General features: G+C 43.7%; 1 protein-coding gene across 2 annotated transcripts in view; it reads left to right on the top strand.

Annotated features, from left to right (window-relative positions):
• zbtb16a (zinc finger and BTB domain containing 16a) overlaps positions 1–19546 on the top strand; it is a 142948-nt gene that overhangs the window by 70138 nt on the left and 53264 nt on the right. For both annotated transcript variants that reach the window (XM_035178129.2, XM_035178130.2), the window contains exon 4: positions 17858–17944. In XM_035178129.2, coding sequence (XP_035034020.1) covers positions 17858–17944 — 87 coding nt within the window. The remainder of the gene's footprint in view (positions 1–17857; positions 17945–19546) is intronic.

The raw sequence follows: 19546 nt of genomic DNA, 5'->3' as shown, positions 1-19546 counted from the left end.
TCTTTCCCTCGTTCCTGTCTGTGATGAATATGTTTTTGAGAAAAAGCACGTTGCATCAATTCATCCATTTCCCACAAAACACTGTGGGGAAAAAAACAACCTTTCTATTTCCGTCAGTAACCTCCAGGTTTTGCCAAACGAGGCAGGACTGAGATTTAGGCAGTCGTAACTTTGAAGTCTTGAGAGTCGTGGTTTTAATTTAGGCTGTTGAATAAAACCGCGTGTTGCGTAACATCCAACACACACACAAAACAAGTAACTGCAAATTATTAGCGTTCAGTGATTGTGACAGTGTGTGAGAACAGCGCAGACAGCACAACTAATACAGGGAAACATTACTATCATTTGCACTGACAACACTGCTGGAGCACGTTGCCTGAGGCGCTCAGTGTGCAGAACAACCCGGCTCCTTTCAACTCCGTTATCATGTCTGTAAGAACTGACCCAAAACCAGTTTGCTGGACTAACTGGTTTTAAAGGGAGCCTCGTGTGAACGCACCCCCGAAGAAAGTTCTGAAGAAAAAGAAGCCTTTGCTGCATTAGATGTCCGCTAAATATTCAAAGACGTCTCCGCGGGTTAAACCGAGAGACATAAAGAGGAGCAAGACATAATGAGTGCACCCGGCATGACTGCGGCGCGCGCCACCGATACAGAGGTTCCTGTCAAACTGTCACCCACTTTCAGATTTACACAAACCTTTGAAATGTTGCATAAAATTCTATGTAAACTGGGGATGTTTCCATCAGTTTGCCTGAAGTGGATAAATCAGCTCCTTGTACATCAAAAAGCACATCCAGCCAAACAGAAGAAAGGGAGGCTGCCTCAGCCCGCGACGTTCTGTCATAACTGCTGCTCGTGGCACAGTTTAAACGCAGATCATTAAAGTTTCATTTCCTCCAAGGTTAGAGACGTTTAGACGATGATAATAAACTGAGTAAATCTTAACTGGTTATTAAGTAACTGAATATTTAATAGATTTTCTTATTTTTTTTTTAGCGGGGGCTTGAAATTAAAAGCGAGTCGGATTCAAACAGACGCGTCGTTGTTTTTCCGTTTAGACTTAAATGTCACAACGTGTAAAAATGTGAAATTAGTGAGATTTGCATGGATGCAACTGGAGAGAATAAATCCTAAATGTAAAAATGTAAAGTATTGATGAGTATATTGCCTTTAATTATCACGGGTGGCCAAGTGCTTGCTCATTGTGGGATCTGTTAGGTTCCTCTCTAATAAAGTTAAGTTTCCACCTCATAAATCCACTTAACAGGACACGGAATGAAAATATTAAATGTGCAGATGAATAAATAAAGTAAAATTCGTGTCCAGCGAATTATTCCCCTGATGACACAACTAGATAACAGCAGGAAAAGAGAGGAGGGGAAAAAAAGGCTCCTCTCACCGAGCAACGAGAGAGGACAGGCGAACTCTTTGAACCGTACAGTCACCATTTGGCCTATTTCTGCCTCAGCTGATTGTACCCCCCCCTCCACTACCTCCACACACACACACACACACACACACACACACACACACACAAACACACACACACTTCCCTATGTCTGGCCGGCTGCCAGGGGCTGTCATTGCCTCTACAGTATCGGCTCTGCTGTATCTATATCCACAGCCATGTGGAGGCCCCGGCACAAAGTGACCGGCCCTGCGCTGGGAAGACCGCCGGCACATCCGGAAGTCTAGACTGCTGCAGGACCCACTTAGCTCCGGTCAAAAGGGGAAAACTGTTCACAGCATTTTTGTTGCAGCTAGTTTGCGGCGTTAAAGATTCCCAAACTTTTTAAGTTAACTTCTTATCGCAGGGTTGTTTTTTAAAACCTCACAACTGAAGGTGATCTCAGCACTTTGACATCTACCTTGTCTGGTTTGGAATTTATAGTTTAGTCAGAACGACAATAACATATTTGAAAGGTGCCTCGGACCAGTGACTGGACCGGAAGTTTGTCCGACCACAGCACGATGTCTTGGTCTGAATCAAACTGAACCAAGGTTTGGTTTGTTTGCAGTTTTTAAAACGTTTGGAGCAGTTGCAGGAAGATGAGACACCACTAAACAAAAGAAGAAGAAAAAAGAGAGGATGTTCTCTCAGCCCATTCCAACTTATGTAGAATACTGCACCTGAAGTTAGTGATACCACATTGATGTTACAGCTGCAACGGCATCAGCAAAACAAACCAGTTCATTTGTTTTTGCCATTTAAACAGAAAGACTACGAAACACTAAATCGACATCAGGTCCGACACACGGGGGTCTACAAACCAATCAATGTCAGTAAAGGTAGCTACAGCCCTCGTATAGAGACAGGATTTATACGTATGGTACAGATAAGTCCTCGGTGCTCTGTGAATTAAGAAATTAAACCAAAAGTGACCAGATCAAATGTAAACAAAGGACAGAAAGCTTTGTTCAGGTCTGAAAACGCCCTTAGAGACGCATTGACAGCAAACATGAGCTTCTCCTTAGCTGCTCTTCATTTAGAATCACGTGCTTGTGCATGATACACCCTGTACGCAACATCTTTTAACTTTATTGTCGCACAAAATAAAAGCAGCTGATAGATGTGGTCAGAAAGCTGAGCTCAGCCGCTCATAAATGATAACTAATGGGATCTCGATGTCATCCGAGCTGCGGATCTGGACAGAATTTACACATTTGGGGATTTTCTTCAGCTTTTTTGTCTCAGCTCACCAAATAATATCCCGACACCCCGTTCAGGGGGAAAAACAGATGACTTAATGGAAAAGAGCGCGTTGAGTGGTGTCATTTGGCAGAAGGCTCCGGCCTGATGACTGCATGTTCTGTGGTATTCTGAGGTAGGTTTATTCCCCTGAACAGCTCTTGTTGTGAGACTTAGCTGATCTAATTGATCCGATTTGGCCGTTTGAAGTCGGCACTTGTTAAGTTTTATGTGGAAGGTTTAACGGGGATGGAAGAGAGGATTTTTTTTGGATTCAAACTAAAATAAACAAGTATGTAGATCATTGCACCTGAGTGCAGTTAACGAAAAAGCTGCATGTTTCAAGCATTTCCTGTTGTGAGGCCATTTGGATATCCTATCATCTGCGTTCTGCGCCGGGCTCTCCAGTTGTTTCTGTTGGCTCAGCTCCTTCCTGAGGCGAACTCGGTCACATCGACAGTTATTCATCAATATCCACGTTGTCGAATCAATAACTAATCTTCACCATATATATATCACGCTTAATTTCAGGAATTTCTGTCGCTTCTAAATCATATTTTTAAAGAAAAGTGATCGTCAAGGTGCCGTGTTTCCAGATTTTGCTCCGAGGTTTTTATGCTCTGATAGCGTTCGGTTTAGAAATCCCAGTGCTTCTCTGCCAGGTCACACTCTTCCCTCCGTTTTTCTTTGTCACAGTTTAACTACCCGAGTGATCCCTGTATCCCCTGCTTCCCTCTCAGGCCCTGTGACTCCAGCCTTAATAAACTCAGCTCTGCCTTTGACAATGTGTGACTTGAAAGCAGGAAATAATGGGCCCTAAACAGTAAATCTTTACAGGTTATTGACCAGGGGGAAGGGGGGTGTGTGTGGGCAGGGGGCTTTTTTTCACCCAACTTAACATTGTTCATCCTACGGAACCAAAAAGACTGGACAGGGACAGAAGGAGGTCATGAGGGACAGTAAAGGTTTTGTGTCTCAGTGGACCTGAGTTTCCTCAGCATCTGACCAGAAGGCTCACATGAAGCAGTGTGACTGAATTGTGTGTCCACCACCACCACGCTGCGTTTTAATGAGCAGGGGCTCAGTGTCTCTCGTTACGCTGGTAAAAGTTGCAGGGAGACGGCCTCGGCTTTTTCGTTGGTTTCACTCTCCGGTCACTTCTTCACCTTCTACTGCAGAAGAAGAAAGTATTAAAAAAAAGATAGTGCAGGGCAACAAGTGTTACTTCAGTGTCTACATTTTTAAAACCTCAGCCCACCCAGCACAGCCTCCACCTCCAGGCGGCAAACAACAACAACACAAAATGAGTTTTCCAGCCCCGATCAGCAGCCGTCTCATCCCTTCCCTCTCCTGAACTATAAATGCATTTACTGCACTGTAAAGAGGATTTCTATGGCTGGATTCCCAGCAGCTGGCTGGGCAGCAGTCTGCGCTGGTCACGGGGGGTAAGGGTTCAACTGCTGGTCAGAGTCTCAGGTCCGTCCAACTGATCCCAGGAAACACAGAATAAAAATAGGTTAATTATTTTTATTTGCCCCGTCTGTGGTATCACCTACATGCCGATGATCTGTCCAACACTTGGATTTATCAATATATCAACAACTATGTGTAATGAGGACAGTCTCAGTTCATCCTCTGGGGACCATGAATATACAAAGTTTGATCCAGCCCCTGAAATGACTCATGTTTAAAGTTCCTGACTTTGTTTATCCACTCTTTGAATGACTGGTGGGGGAGGACAGAGCTGATAACTGATCACGATTAATCTTCGCCGTTGGCTTTAATACATCAACTCATTAGTGATCATGATTTGTGCCTGAGTCACGTCCGCTAGATTAGACAACAATTCCCATGATCCCACTTCATGACATCGTCAAACTAGGTCTTTGATTGATAGACCCCTAGAGGCCGCGGTTACGTAGGGTGTGTTTCAAACATGACCACAACCTTATCCTAGCTTTAACTTAGTAGTTTTAGTTGCTTAAAATAAACCGACCCTAAACCATCGAGGTAGAATATCAGTAAACACTCATGGTGTTTTGTCTTACTTCATATTGAGAAAAACAACAAACTACACGTTTAGTGATTCAGTTTGGAAGAAGTTTGAGTTTTGAACTTTTTTCGGCCCCATTACATTTTAGGGTTAAATATAAAACCCTGTTTATTATTTGGCCTGTTGATATAAACATAGCTGCCTCAAGGTACCACGAGCACGGCTTTGGTCTCACAGTTCACACACAGACTGGCCAAGTTCTGTAAATATCAATGATTTCCAAGCATTCCAAGCGTTTACTGCTAACGCTCTCTGGACACACTGTACGTTGCAATAAAGATCCAGAGCTGCTCTGAGTTTGCTCGACTCGCGTTGCCAGCTCCTGTTTCATGTCAAATTGCTAGGGAAAACTGCCGTTGAGTAAAGGAGCTGATCTGAAGTTCGTAGGCGGTCGAAAAATCCAGCAGGAGCATTCACTCGCCGAAGAAATGAGCAAAGCTCGGGGTTGAGCTCCCTGAGAGGAATTAAAAGAGTAAAGAGTCGAAAGAAAACACACTTTGCAGCAGCTTTTAACTCACACACACACACACACACACACACACACACACACACACACTCACTCAATCTCAACACTAAGCTCATATTGGCTGTTGCTGAACATTCTTCTGTGAGAAGGCGCCGAGTGTATAGTCGCTTATTATCAATGGACAGAAGGATTGTCTCTTTATTGTCTGGTATTCTAACCGGCTCTTTACCTGGTCGCTCTTCTGTGAATGGCTCTGAGCAGATTATACATTAACTCAATGCCCCCAATGTGCTGCACTGCCAGTCGCTCTGTGTTTACCTTGACCTGAGTGTCGGGTTGTTCTGATTAGAGCTCCTCTCTTTCCTCCAATTACAATCCTGATATCACGTATGTTTACTGATATCTACGACAATACTACTGATTAATAATTAAGAGATTACCCCCAGTGTGTGTGGAATCTTGCAAATGCAAAGTTAACTGAAGCCATGTCATTTTGCACAGGGGGCTATTTGTTAAGGAGGTTATCTCTAAATCTGCATTTCTTTGTCTGTTAGTTAGCAGGATTATGCAAAAAGCACTGGATGGATTCCCACGGAACTTGGTGGAAGGATGGATTGTGGGTCAGGAAAGAACCTGTTCAATTTTGGGCTGGATCCAGTCATTTGTTTCCCTTTTCTTTAACATTGAGATACAGGGCGTTTCTCTACATTTTGCTTGATTGAACATTTTTGAATTTTATCCAAATAGAGCTGAGCAATACGACCAAAAATTCAATCAAATAAAAAGATATTTCATTTTAGTCAACGTCAATAGTTATCACGAGAAACAACACATTACTATTTGTATTTCCAACTCCTCTTTATGGGCAGAGGGTGATAGACACATGTCATAAATCTAATCAGTGATAGTGCTACATATCCTCACTGTGCTTCACTGCATAAACAATATATCAATATATACTGGTATAAAATCATATACTGGTATAATTATTGATATTTTCTTATTGCCCAGCCCTAATCCTACATGGAGGTTTGTTAGCACTGTCTCGGACCTCGATGGCTGCAGCACTAACAGGACTCTAACTAAAGCTCAGAGTCCTGTCTCAGGGATCTAAAGTCTAAATACAGCTCCACAGACTGTTAAGGTTGGTAAACATGAGTAATGTGTGCATTTTCCCCACTGTCACCTCGTATTACTTCTGGGCAGCAACATCTTCAAAGCTGCTACAAGTTGCACGATGCATTCCCAAGCAACAGTTTAATTTATTTAGACTGGGGAAAAAAAAAAAAAATCAAGTTAAGAGTTTAGCTTGATCTCATCAGGGTCTCTATCAACAGACGCTGGCAGACCCGGGCTGCAGTAGGTCATTCATGTCAGCGTATATTTCACCAGGAGCCCACCCACCCCTGTCCGACCAGGCTCTATTAATACCAGGCCCCGGGGCCTGTGAGAAATGGTCCACTTTGGCATTTTAGAGCAGCCTAACTTACTTCCTGCCTCCTCACACCAGGAGAGCCCCAGGTAGTTCCTCTATACGCATCCAGCTCTTGTTTCCTTCCTCGCACAGGTCTTCACACACACACACACACACACACGTCCAGCCGAGGCCCTGAAGATATCCTCGCGTCTGTGGCCTGCAGGAGCACACGGACACATGTCAAAGCCTCATTTTCTCCTCTCTTTTTGAAAACAGAGGGGGGTTGAAAGCCAAGCTGAAAACACATGGCACCTTTCACCTCTGAGGGCAGCCGGGGAGGCCTGGCTCTGCAGAGGGCGGGGGGGGGTGTCTTGAAACATTTGGTCAGTGTCTGGCAACAGCAGGGTAATTGCTGTTACTGGACAGCCAGTGTGTGTGTGTGTGTGTGTTACACCTGGGGAAAAATTCAAGTTTTTACAACCCGGATCGTATTTTCTTTATTTCCTTCTGAGCAGTTTCGACTACGTTTTATTTACCTTTTCATTTTACAGACACAGGGATGCGATTTTGCGATACGCTGCCAATAAAGAAAGTTATTAGGTTTTGAATTCATCCTGTGGGGAACATGAATTTCTGCTCCAAATGCCACAGCAATAGTTTTAAGACATTCTCACGAAGATTTTAAAAAATGTGGCACTCACCAAATTCATTAGGGTTCAACCTAGGGGGACCATGAATGATTGTATTTAATGGGATGCAATCTATATTCCAGTCTGAATCAAAGTGCTGCATCAAAAGCAAAGGACATGAAACTATAACCAGAAAGTTAATCTAAAAGGATTTTAATCAAATTTCAGTCAAATAACATAAAAGCAACTCGAGCAAAACCAGGCGAAAAAATGGGAAAAATATAATCAGCATAAGGTCTCATACATTTTAAGAAAAAAATATTATTATATTTATGTCAGCACGTGTTTCCAGAGCACCGTGCCGCAGCAGTAACTGTAATCTGATTACACTTTTTTTTGTCTAGAAAGCTGAAGAAATGGTTTTAAAACGATGCCTCTGTACTCGTGTCCATTAGTGCACACTCTAAACCAGGTTCCTCTGACGTCAAGACAGTTTGAAATTAGGGGAGGATGGCAAAGAGAGAGAGAAAGAGGTAGAGGAGAGGAAGCGACTGCAGGAAAGGAAGGAGGGAGGAGGAGGAGGAGGAGGAAGAAGAAGAAGAGGGAGGAGGAGGAAGAGCGATGAATGTGTGGACTGAGATGCCCTCGATCTCCCCGGGGGCAGACGCTCTGGAAATGGCTTCGTCGCTCAGAGAAAGTGAGGCAGAGGAGAGGGAGAAATAAACAGTACGAGGGGAGCGGGGAACAGCGAGGGCAGGAAACTGTCTGTGACCTACTGGACAAACAAATTGGTTTGCAGGCAAAATGGATTAAGAGGTTGAGCCGGGCAAAAAAACAAGGGTGACTGATGTTGCAATGTGAGCTCATCCATTTTAAAGTTGGGGGGGGGGGTTGTATTTAGGGGCTTCGTGTGTGGAAGTGTCTTGTGTATTTCCCCGTTTTCTCTCTGTGTGTGTGTGTGCATGCGAACGCTCGGCAAGTCAATATTTGTCTGCTTTGCCACGTCCCTAGACATCCCATTCGGCGCAACAGACCGTAAAGCTGTCAAATGCGACCTGAATATTCTCTGTCTTCATCTGTTTCCTCCTCTTTCTCTCCCTCCGTCTTCCTCGCGCTCCCTCGCTTCCCTTTGATTTCTTTTTTTTCCTCTCCGTCGATAACAATATCAACCGGGAGCGAACGTGCGCCGGGGCTTTTTGATGGCTTGTCTATTCCGCGCCACCTCCCTCACAGAAGAGCAAGATTATCTCCTCTTATCTGCAGCACTTTGTTTGATCACGTCATAAAGTCATTTCTGCCTCTGTGTGTGTGTGTGTTGTGATATTTGTGAGGCTCTGGGTGTTTTATGGTTACAGCAGCATCATCTACATTATATATGTTCCGTGTTCTTTGTGTTTGCCCAGCTCACTTGTCATCATAATTGTTCTTTCAGCTACTGTCGCACCCTGTGTCATCAATTTCTCGGCCTAAATCAGGGATGTCATTCACATGGGGGCCATCTTGGGGGGGAAGAAAGTGATTTATCTAATAACTCCAGAAATCTGTCTTTCTGTGGACATCTGCATCAATATTATGCAACATTAAAACTGATTCTACACTTAAGTTTGTGCACTTCACTGAACTTTGAGGGAACAGGTGAACAGCTCTTTGTGCAGCAGCGGGGGTGCAGCGTCTGGGTTCTGTGGACTGAGTCCGGTCTGCAGCTCGACTACTGCAGGTCACTGTTTTAACAGTTTCAGAAAGAGAACTGCAACAGGCATCAACACCACAGGCCGAACAAACCAGCCCGTTCCAAACAGGCAGGTGAAGAACAGGCAGTGCACCGGTCTTCTTAATTTCCCTGAGTCCCAATTACGCACGATACTAAAAAACCTTTTCATGTCAAATCTGCAAGGTATTTGTCCCTGTAGAGTTTTTAAAGATAGCTGGTAATTAACCCTGCTAGTCAGCCAATGACTTGAAGCAGCGACCATCAATCAATCATATCAATTAAACTTTATTTGTACAGCACCTTTCAAACAAATCAAATGCAATTATTTACAGACAAAACAGTACAAGAAAGTTTAGATAGTAACAGACATAGAATCAACACAAAAATTGAAGTTAAACAAAATACAATAACATTAAAAGGACAAATAATAAATATATATATTATAACTTGGGGATAAGTTACAGCTCCAGTCCAGTTTTCCATCTCCAGTTTCCAGCTCTGGTCTGTGTGATGGCACCACTTGTTGGATTCTGTACTTGGTCTGAATCCTGAACTTGGGCCGCTGCATGTTTCGCAGACTCTCCCGTGTTATTGCTGTTACATTATATGTTTGCACAGATTAGTGAAACTCATAACTTTACTGAGTTTGACATCTTTATGACATCACGTCTGTAGCAGATGCACGTTGAACCCGGCCACCTTCCCGCCTGCTGCCGTCACGTGCTCCCTGGTACACGTCAGGGGTTTTATGTCAGTTAAATATGCTTCTGCATATTGCACTGAACTTGAACTCTGTTTGTGTACATGAAAAGATAAACTCAAAGATAAATAAAGATAAATCTCATCTCCTGCATGGGAACTCCTCTGGATTGTGTTGCAACACCTGCGCGCACCCGCGGTTGTCGTGTCTTATTGCGGACTCATCCTGTGCGTGCGTGCGTGTGTTTGTGTTTTTATTATTTGGAGAGGCAGTCTGGCGAGGGCCCAGTCTTTTCTGAGCCTGGATAAAATAAAAATAAAACGTGCTGGGAGCGCGGTGGTACACACCTTCTTCACTACAGGGTACAGGGAGTACCGTGGCCTGTCCTCTCCAATTGGCAGCCTCTGTGCTGCTGTACCACTGATAAGAGGCTGGTGTAAATAAAACTGTACAGCACGGCTCGTTATACTGCTGAACGTAGAGCGAGGCAAGGAGGGACGGAGGGGCGGGGGGTAAGAGAGAGAGCGTGTGGTGTCTGTACTCATTGTTCTGACAGCATACTGCGTCTGTGTGTGTGTGTGTGTGTGTGTGTGTGTGTGTCACTTTGCATGTGAACCACATCGACTTTTTAAATGCTGGGATTAAAGTTTTTTTTTTTTGGGTAATGAATGTCATGTGGTCCTTTGCTTCACTTTTATATATTTTATGCAAAAAAAATGTGAAGACAGCGACAGACAAAGTTATGTTTTGGGGTCATGGACACGACTGGAAATACTCACACGTGTGTCAAAGCCAATATGTGTGCGTGTGTGGGAGGGAGTAGGAGGGGATGGGGGATGCGTGTGTGTGTGTGTCTGCGTGTGTTTATGGATTTTGCAGTTTTTGTACTGAGAGTGCCGTCTTACATAAGCCATTTATGTAGGCTCAGTGAACAGCCAGGCTATGTTTTTGTTGGTGACTGCGCTTGTCTGCCTCCCTCCCTCTGTCGCACACACACACACACACACATGCACACACTCACACACACATGCACACTTTCTCTCCCTAATCTCTCTCTCTCTCTCTCTCTCTCTCTCTCTCTCTCTCTCTCGCCCTGTTTACACTGTTAAAAACCACTGAGTGTGATATTGGTCGGCCATCGACATATACACTGTAATTAGCCTTTTTAATTTCCCATTTAGCCTCCCCGACTCCCGGGAGCAGATCACTGAGCCAATGCTGAAACATATGCACATACAGTAAACAGCTGCCCCCTCCGCCGCCCTGCAAGAGCCAACGTTAAATAGGGATTAAAGTCAAATTGACCTTCACATGCTCATTTTAGAGCTGAATCCTGTTTGTTTTGTCAGATTTTTCGATTTACTCTTAACCCTGAGATTTAAAACTCCATGTGAGTTTCAGTCACATGTAATAAAAACCGTCCTTTTGAATCTCTGGACAGTTTTTAAACTCTTAGTCAAAGAAAAACAAACATTTTAGTCTTGTTTAAGCTGAACATTACATTTCAATGAAGTCGTGACCCAGGAGGACGACAACATAAACAAATCATTTGTTTTCATTGTGATATTTCACATTGATATATTATTTTGATCAGATTAACAGTTCTACGAAAGGTTTTGAGGTCAGAAGTAATCTGGTTTGTGCTAATAGAGCAAAGAATAGAATCCTAGATTCCCCCATGACTCTGACTGTGGTCAGATGAAATTAAACAGTAAATTGTACAGTTTCATTTCCCTGTTAAACACTGCTTAGTGGCCACTTTGCCCAAATTAAAATCTAGTATCGATTCCAGGTAATCGAGACAAATTCCAATATGTGACCATGATGTAAACAATCTTAGGATCAAGCTTCACAAGGTATTACTCTTAACATTGAATCTTTAACTTTTTACACAAGGCCCAATCTTGCCAGCTTAATTCAAATGTCACATTTCTTGAGAAAAGGAAAAGACGATTCCCACCGAATGCATTAATTCACAGAGGGCTGGTGTCCCGCTCTGATCCCTGCTGATGGAGGACAATGTGTTTTATCAGGTCAAGTCCACACACAGTCATAAACGCAGCTGTCATTTGATTCCCATGCTCCGCGGTGGCTTGTTTACCGCGTTGTGTCGGCGTGTCGTGAATTGTACTCACTTGAATGTGGCGTTTTGTGCCGTACAGAATGCTTATTCTCTCGGAACAGTCGGCCTCTATTGTTCAGCCTTTCCTCGACGTGGAAGCTCTCAGACGGAGCATTTTTCTCCGTTAAATGACGATAAATAGAGTCATGCCATCTCACGCAAGCACGCAGCTGAGGCCATTTGACAACTATTTGCAGGAAAGAGGTCTCTTACATGACTTAACTGTTTTCCTGAGAAGAGGCTGTGTTCACTTATTTCTGTATTCATCACCATATTTTCACTTTACGTCTGCAACATGTTCAACTGGCAAAAACAAGGTCACGCAGAGTGCTGCGATGTGCTGCCACGGAACCATCGGCGCCTTCATCAGATTATGAAATGAAGCACAAAAGAAGAAACGCAGGGGTTTTTTTTTTTTTTTCTCCCAGCGTCTGTGCAGGATGAAATGTTTAGCGTTCAACACGTTGGCCTACTTCTCGCGTGTCGCTGTGAGCAGAGACAGGCTCTCTAACTCTTATGTTTAATTCTGCGATTGTCTTTGATGAAAGATTCTGTTTAGACTCCCATCCCCGAGGGGCGGGGGGGCATCTGTTGCAAACTAAGCATATATATACTCTACCTGCGCAGGAAAGTAGGTTGGAACAACAAGTGTCAAAACTGAGTGTGGGCGCGCAGTCGCTCAAAAAAAATGTGTTTTGTCTTTCGCGGCGGCGGCGGTGGCGGCGAAATGAAAAGCAGGACTATCAGTCCCAAACAAACAAGGCCTTTCTCTGCCTCTGACATATTCTTTTCAATGAGATGAGGTTCTGAATGGCGGCATTATGCGATCACATCGCCCAACAGGGATGATGCGAGTGTGGCGATGATGTGTGTGTGTGTTGTCGCAGCCAAACACACTCATCACACCCACGAAACCCCCAAATGGCCACTAAGGTTACGTTTCCCCGTCTTCGTCTCTGCATCATAACGTAATGACGGTTTCGCATCTGTGACTCAGATTCCACGCAGTCATGGAACTGGTGTAGTAGCAAATAGGACAATACGCCCATTGCACGCCACATTATTTAGGTAAATGTGAGAATGAGCACTTACTATGTCAGGGGAAATTACAGGCGAGGGGGGGAACACGCCATCACTTCCCTGTGAGGCCCCGCACGCCGGGCTAATCCACAATCCTCCAAACGTCTGCGTGGTGAAATGTTGCCACTGTCGGGGAAAGTGCTCAGCAGTTAAGTTTAAGTGGAACACTCTGGAATGGCAAGGAAGTGGTTCGGGTACAGAGCCAACAAGTGCCAACAGTAATCACAAGTTTTATTCATGGGGAAATAATGGAGGAAAAATGTAGAGATGTTCCAGGTAACATTTTTCCCTTTTTCGATACCAAGTACTGATCCAGTGCATTCACCAAAATAATGTGTATTTAAACAGATGTGTTGTACTAACCCTGTGTGGAAGTGATGGTTGCTATCGTAGTTGTATGTTTACAATTTAATACATTTATTATCTAGTTTGACACTCTGAACTAAAATCAAACACAAATAAATACATCTAGGAATAAAAAACAATTCAGTCCTTTACAAGAGAATCCACAGTAACAGTATAAAAGTGCAACGGTAACTTCAAAACAAGATAAATCTAGAAATATATATTTGTTAACATGCAGCCACATTTGCAAAAAATACAATATGTTACTTGTGCAACTTCCAGCATGAAATATTTCCATATTGTTGATATTCTAGCTCTGGCTAACGCATCACTAACGAAAATTACTTTTTCACTGTTCTCAAAACGGTTCTTTGCAGCGCAACTGTTGTTTTGGAGCAACGGACAAAAATTTCCCTTTTCTGTGGGCGAACCTAATATACTTGGAATCTGATCAGTGCGTAGATCTGCGTACGTGCTTTCGCCCGACCTGGCGTTTTGTCTGCATCATTTCCGATGCTTGTATGAACACATCTCAACAAGAATTTAATGATAGTATTGTGACAGTGATTTAAACGGAGGTGTGGACTCGTGTTGCTTTTTCTTCACTGTGAACAAAGGTTTTCTCAGACAAAGTAACATTTTCATTCGTTAATTATGGAAATGTATTTAAAAACACATTCAAACATTTGTTTCATATATCAGATATTAAATAAACAGAGATTTTACACAATTTGACTTTGTCAGGAAACCAAAGAGCCGGATGTGAGCCGTCTAGCAACACACTCCACTCACAGTTCACTCCTCCAGCTGCAGTTTGAACTATAGATGAACAACAACAGCAGCTAATCTATCTTTGAAGATCAGCAGAGCACACAGGGAGGTTAGCGCTGTTAAAAAGTTAACCACGTGACGCCGTGCGAGGGGGAAGGTTTCTTTATCAGGGCCACGCAGGGCCTGTAAAGGCAGATCGAGTTTACAGAACGGGACCGTTATATTGCTCTTTCGCTGCCGGGCTTTTGCAGGAAGTTTACTTGATTGGCAGCGGGCCCTCGCTGGCTTGTTCTCTTTTACGGCCCTTTATGAAATAACCGAGCAACAGTGCACTGCAACAACAGTTTGTGCAATATCTCTCAGAGAGGGAAGCGAAAAGGGAAGCGGCTTCGGTGGCATGTGGCACCTGATCACCACCACGTCCAACACACACACACACACACACACACACACACACACACACACACACACACACACACACGCACACTAAGCTTAGCTAAGGGATGAACATGTGGCAATGTGACACAGGACTCCTCTTTTTGTTTTGCATGATGATTTATATTTCAGTTATTTTAGAGTCTAAATTAAAATCTTGCCAAATCAAAGATCAGGTTCAATTCCCAGTTGAGTTAATAGTTTGTAGTGTGTGTGTGTGTGTGTGCGTGTGCGTGTGTGAGTGAATGGGCCAAGGCAAACTATTATTTAGTGCAGATGTGACAAGCGTATCAGCTGATGTTAAGTGTGTGTCTCCTCCCGGTTGCCCCGTCCCTCCTAACTAACAAGTTCGCCCTCGTACAATCAAAGGGGCCCCGAGATTTATCGCTTTAATTTGGCAGTGAAAATGTCTGATGGCGGCTGTTACCGAGCGGAGGGCCCCCTGTTAGCACTTAGCTGGCTAACTAGAGTGACGGGCATCTGGCTGGGTGGCTGCCTGGCCGCGTGTACCCTGGATTCCTGTGCTCCCACTTTTCCTTCCTCCTCCCCCCCACCCCATCCTCCGCCGTGCCCCGTGGTGACCTCGCACAACTTCATTCTCCTTGAAGCAAGGCATCATGCAGGCATTTCCTGACAATTTATGTCCTCGTGCCACAAGCGGGGGCATGCCCTGCACTAAAATCCTATCCCTGGTCCATTTAGCACACGCCTCTTGGCCTCCCAGAAGACTGTTTAAGTGTTGCACCACTGTCTGTGAGGCGGAGTCATTACTTGCCAGTATAAAGCTTATTTACTACAAATCACCCCGGTTTTTACGGTTCTGCCAGGCCCGGACGTGAATGTGTTTTCTTACCTTCCAGGCAGCCGCTGGTGTTCAATAATGTTTTTTAACCAGATTGGATTTTCTTAGCATGAATGCCCCCTTTTTTTCCCCATGAACACATTTACCCACGTTCACACCTGGAAGCTGCACCAGTACAATCCCAGTTTGATCTATGGGCTACCGAGGGGGCCATGTGGGGAAGTTGGGGGTTAAGTGCCCTGCTCAGGGGCACCTCACTGGTGGCAGTGAAGGAAGACAAATTGTAACCTGAAACCTGCCGTGGATTACTTTAATTTTCATGTCACTTTAAATTGGTTTTAATACATTACGGAAATGAATACAGGCCTTTAACTACCTTGAAAAAAGCAAAGGCCCGTTGCTACAATATATAGCTGCTTTCAGAAATGCACTGGGGCTGCATGTGGGAACACAAATGTCAGTCAGTTATTTGCGAATATTTTCCGGAGTTTCTCCTGCAAGCCCACAAGTAAAAACTCCAAATGCAAGTGGGCATGTCTATATTTTGGGAACCGGTCAGCAAGAATGTGAAGTATGCATGTGTGCATGTGGTAGAACGCAGCACGGCCCTCTCGAGACTTCTTTGTCGTATTGTAAAAACATTGTGTTTGATTGTTGATTGTCTATGTGCAGCAGATGACGGAGTCACGACCGCACTTGTACCATCATTAGATGGAAGGAGCCCGACGCAGGTTAGCAGGGTGACTGTAAAAATAATAATTATAGCTGAGCCGGCGATGATGAATGTGGGAGTTAAAGAAACAACAGAGGGGCGACGTGATTAATGCAAATGAGGGACATCGGTTGCTGTGTTGGGGGATTCTGTCTACATCTCCACTACATGTCTTGTTCTCCGGAGGTTAAGTGGCCGCTCTTGCCAGCTAATTCGGCCCATATGCTCTTCTGTGCATTTGACACCGGAGCGCCATACGCTCACTCGGCAAATTATGCCTCCTGAATATGCAGCCAATTAAAAAGGACACTGCTCAGGAGCTCGGTGCATTTAGTCCAAAGTTGTTAACTGGGAAATAAATCTTGTGATATCGCGGATGAATCTGGGATGTTCTAGCTTTTAAAGGTTGCATTACGGGGGCTTATGATCTTGTCACGCTCACTTGTGCAGCGTTACCGTCTTTTTGCATAACTTGTTGCATAAGCCCTGCACTGGCAGGCACACTCTGTCATGTACGCTCCGTGTCATTTCTGCTTTCGCTCGGGCTTATTACAGTACAGGCCGTTCCCTAATGTCTGTGCGGTTGCAAAACCACACAAGCCATCGCTCCCTGACTTTTCTTTTTTCTGTCATCTAAGAATTGGCTTCCTGTTTTCATTGTGTTCTGTTTCTCTCTGGAGGTGTCGTAACCCAGGAGGCCGTGCCAAGAACAAACCAAGGTCTGGTCGGGAGAGATCGCTCTGTGCTTGCACTGGAAACAGACACACAACACACAACCGCACACCCATTTTGCACACACAATATCCAGATGTTAGTGTGTGTGCTTGTGTGTGTGTGTGTGTGGTGTGTGTGCGTGGGTCTATTTGATGTGTGATGCGTATGGCATGTACAGTGCCTGTTGCCAAGCCATAAAAAGTCATTTGTGTGAGCCTGATCTGATGTGCCCTCCAACGGCACCCTGTGGGTATACATGCCAAGATCCTTCCTCTCGTTTTATTGTTGTACAAGGTTGTACACATTCATAAAGTATACGTGATTATATATGGCAGAAAGTATAAGCTGTTCCAGGTCATGGCTGAAGGCCTGAATACTTCTACCTGCATAAATAGAAGCAGAGTGTGGTGGAATAAAAAAGTAGATTCCTGCTTTTGAATGAAAAATATATGTATAAAGTATATGTATATGAAGAATATCTATTCATCTGGAAGTTGAATAAATTAGTCTTGATGCAGTTAAGAGAATAATATGCTCGTGTGAGTTTGTCACAATTAGTGGACTCTATAATTATAATGTGGAAATTTATTTTAGCCGACATCAAGCTTTTATGGGCTTGCAGATGACACGTGTTTTTTTTATTTTGATTAGATTGATTTATCAGATTATAAAGATAAATGTTGGATGATTTATATATTGCAATGCACCCATTAATCAAACAAATGCTGGAAAGTATTTAACTGAAGTCTAACTTTAGATTTATTGGTAAATGAGTATTAATCTTTTTTGGGGTTTGGATTTGATCCCTGAAATAGTTTTTTACTCATAAACTGATAAATCTGCCACTTTGGAGAATCTTATTATTGATTTATTGGTCGTCAAAGTTAAAGATTTTATTGATTTTGTCGTAGATAAACATTTCCTCCCTGTTAAGAGTTTGTCTTTTACGTTTGAGTTCAGCAATATAAGAAGTTATTGACTCTTTGCTTAGCGTGTTACAGTAGCATGTTTGCATGTAACTTCAAATCATGATACATTTTACCTCAAAGTCTCAGTGATGAGATGTATGTTGCAATGTGAAATAAGCGTTTCCAGTGTTTTTTGATATGATGAATTCTATCTTCCTCTTCGCTCTGAGTTCCCTCTTTATTTTCTCCACTTCAACAACCGGAGTTAATAATCGTCCACTGTCTCGTCTCTTGTTCTGCAGCTGGTGAGAAGGCCATCGTTTGTGACCAGTGTGGCGCCCAGTTCCAGACAGAGGAATCCCTGGAGGCTCACCGAAAGATCCACACCGGTATGAACACACACACACACACACAGTCCGAGGTTTCATCCTGACGCCATGGACATAAACAAAAAGATTATGAGCTCCTCTGCTCCATTGAAATCTACAAACTCTCTGCCACAGCTGCTGCTGCTGCTGCTGTGTCGGTTTCAACTCCTTGTTGTTCTCCATGTACCAATTTATTGAATAGAGGATGCATTTAGAATAATAAGCATATTTTAACAAGACTAATTCTGTGGCGAGGTATCCTGAGAAAACTTCACCGAAGATCATATTGAATCAGGTCCATCCTGATTCGCAATCTGATTTCCATGCTGTGTTGTGCTCGTTCAGCCTCCTCTTGATAGCCGCAGCCGTGGATTGACACATAGATAGATAACATCATCTTGGATTAGTCCCACTCGCCCTAAATCAAGGCAGACCCAACAGTAATCAACAAACCGGGAGAAAGTTGGCAGGCCGACGTTGTTTATCGGCGCTCGGCTCTGAAGACGGGAGGACGAGGACGATGTAGATGCCAAGATGTAAATAGGAAGAAGTAAATACCCCGTCAACAGATGTGTGATGGCTCGGAACGCTTTCACTGCTGGTGATGAAACCTTTAATTTGGGGAGAAAAAGAATGTCTCCAACTTATCCCACTTGGTTGTGGAGGTGGTGTGCCAGGGGCGAGGGCCTGTGCTGGAGGAGTCAGGGCATCATGTGTGTTTGTGAGTCACTTTTAACTCATTACTTATTTCACTGCAGACTTGCACATCACATCTTTGTTTACACGCAGGTCACACTCAAGAGTTTTCAGGTGATTCGTCAAACTCGTCATAGATGTGTGATCCGCGTGTTTCCTTTGGCGTATCTGGCACGCTACTGTTTGGGCTTCTTCTTTTAAATTTAGATCTGTTTCCATGCACATGACTCTTTTTTCGATATTTTGCTGCTGTTGCTTCACTGTCTCAGTGTCAGTGGAAGTAACGTGAGGTGAGAGAGCTGTGACTCACAAAGCTGTCACTGAGATTAAAGGTCTTTCTCAATGTGACTATTTATTATTCTCTGGAGGATTTGGGGATATTTCTGATAATATAAATACAATTATAATGATAATAACAAAAATAGGCAGCATTTTAAAACATCAGACATTGATTATCATGGCAGCGGTTACAGCTTCAAGGCCCTCGGGTCAAACCTGCATCACACTAATGATAAATAAGGTTGTTCAATAGTGTAATTCACTGCAGAAATGACAATCCAGCCTTTAGTCTGTGACATTTTGACTTGAGGAAAGCTCATGTGTCCAAAGTAAGAAAGATTCAAGACCTTTATTGTCATTGTGCATCACAACGAAATTATAAGGGTCATCTTTAAATCAAATTGTTCCTTTTATAAACATTTACAAATGAAATATACCATATGGCACGACTGTTCTTGATAAATATCAGGTCAACCCGCCTCATCAGGGTGTCAGAGGTCAGGCGATCGGCGTCCGTTAGCCCCGCCCCTGCCTGTCAAACATAATCAGACGGGAGAACAGAGCTGCTCTGATGCACGTCGAGATCATCATCATTATCGTCATCTTGTGTTGTGTCCTTCGCCTAAAACCGTGACCCTCGCTCTCCCA

This window comes from Hippoglossus stenolepis, chromosome 15, assembly GCF_022539355.2.
Source record: "Hippoglossus stenolepis isolate QCI-W04-F060 chromosome 15, HSTE1.2, whole genome shotgun sequence".
NCBI lineage: Eukaryota > Metazoa > Chordata > Actinopteri > Pleuronectiformes > Pleuronectidae > Hippoglossus > Hippoglossus stenolepis.
Note: the sequence above shows the minus strand (reverse complement) of the source record. Positions and strands in the feature narration are given on the sequence as shown.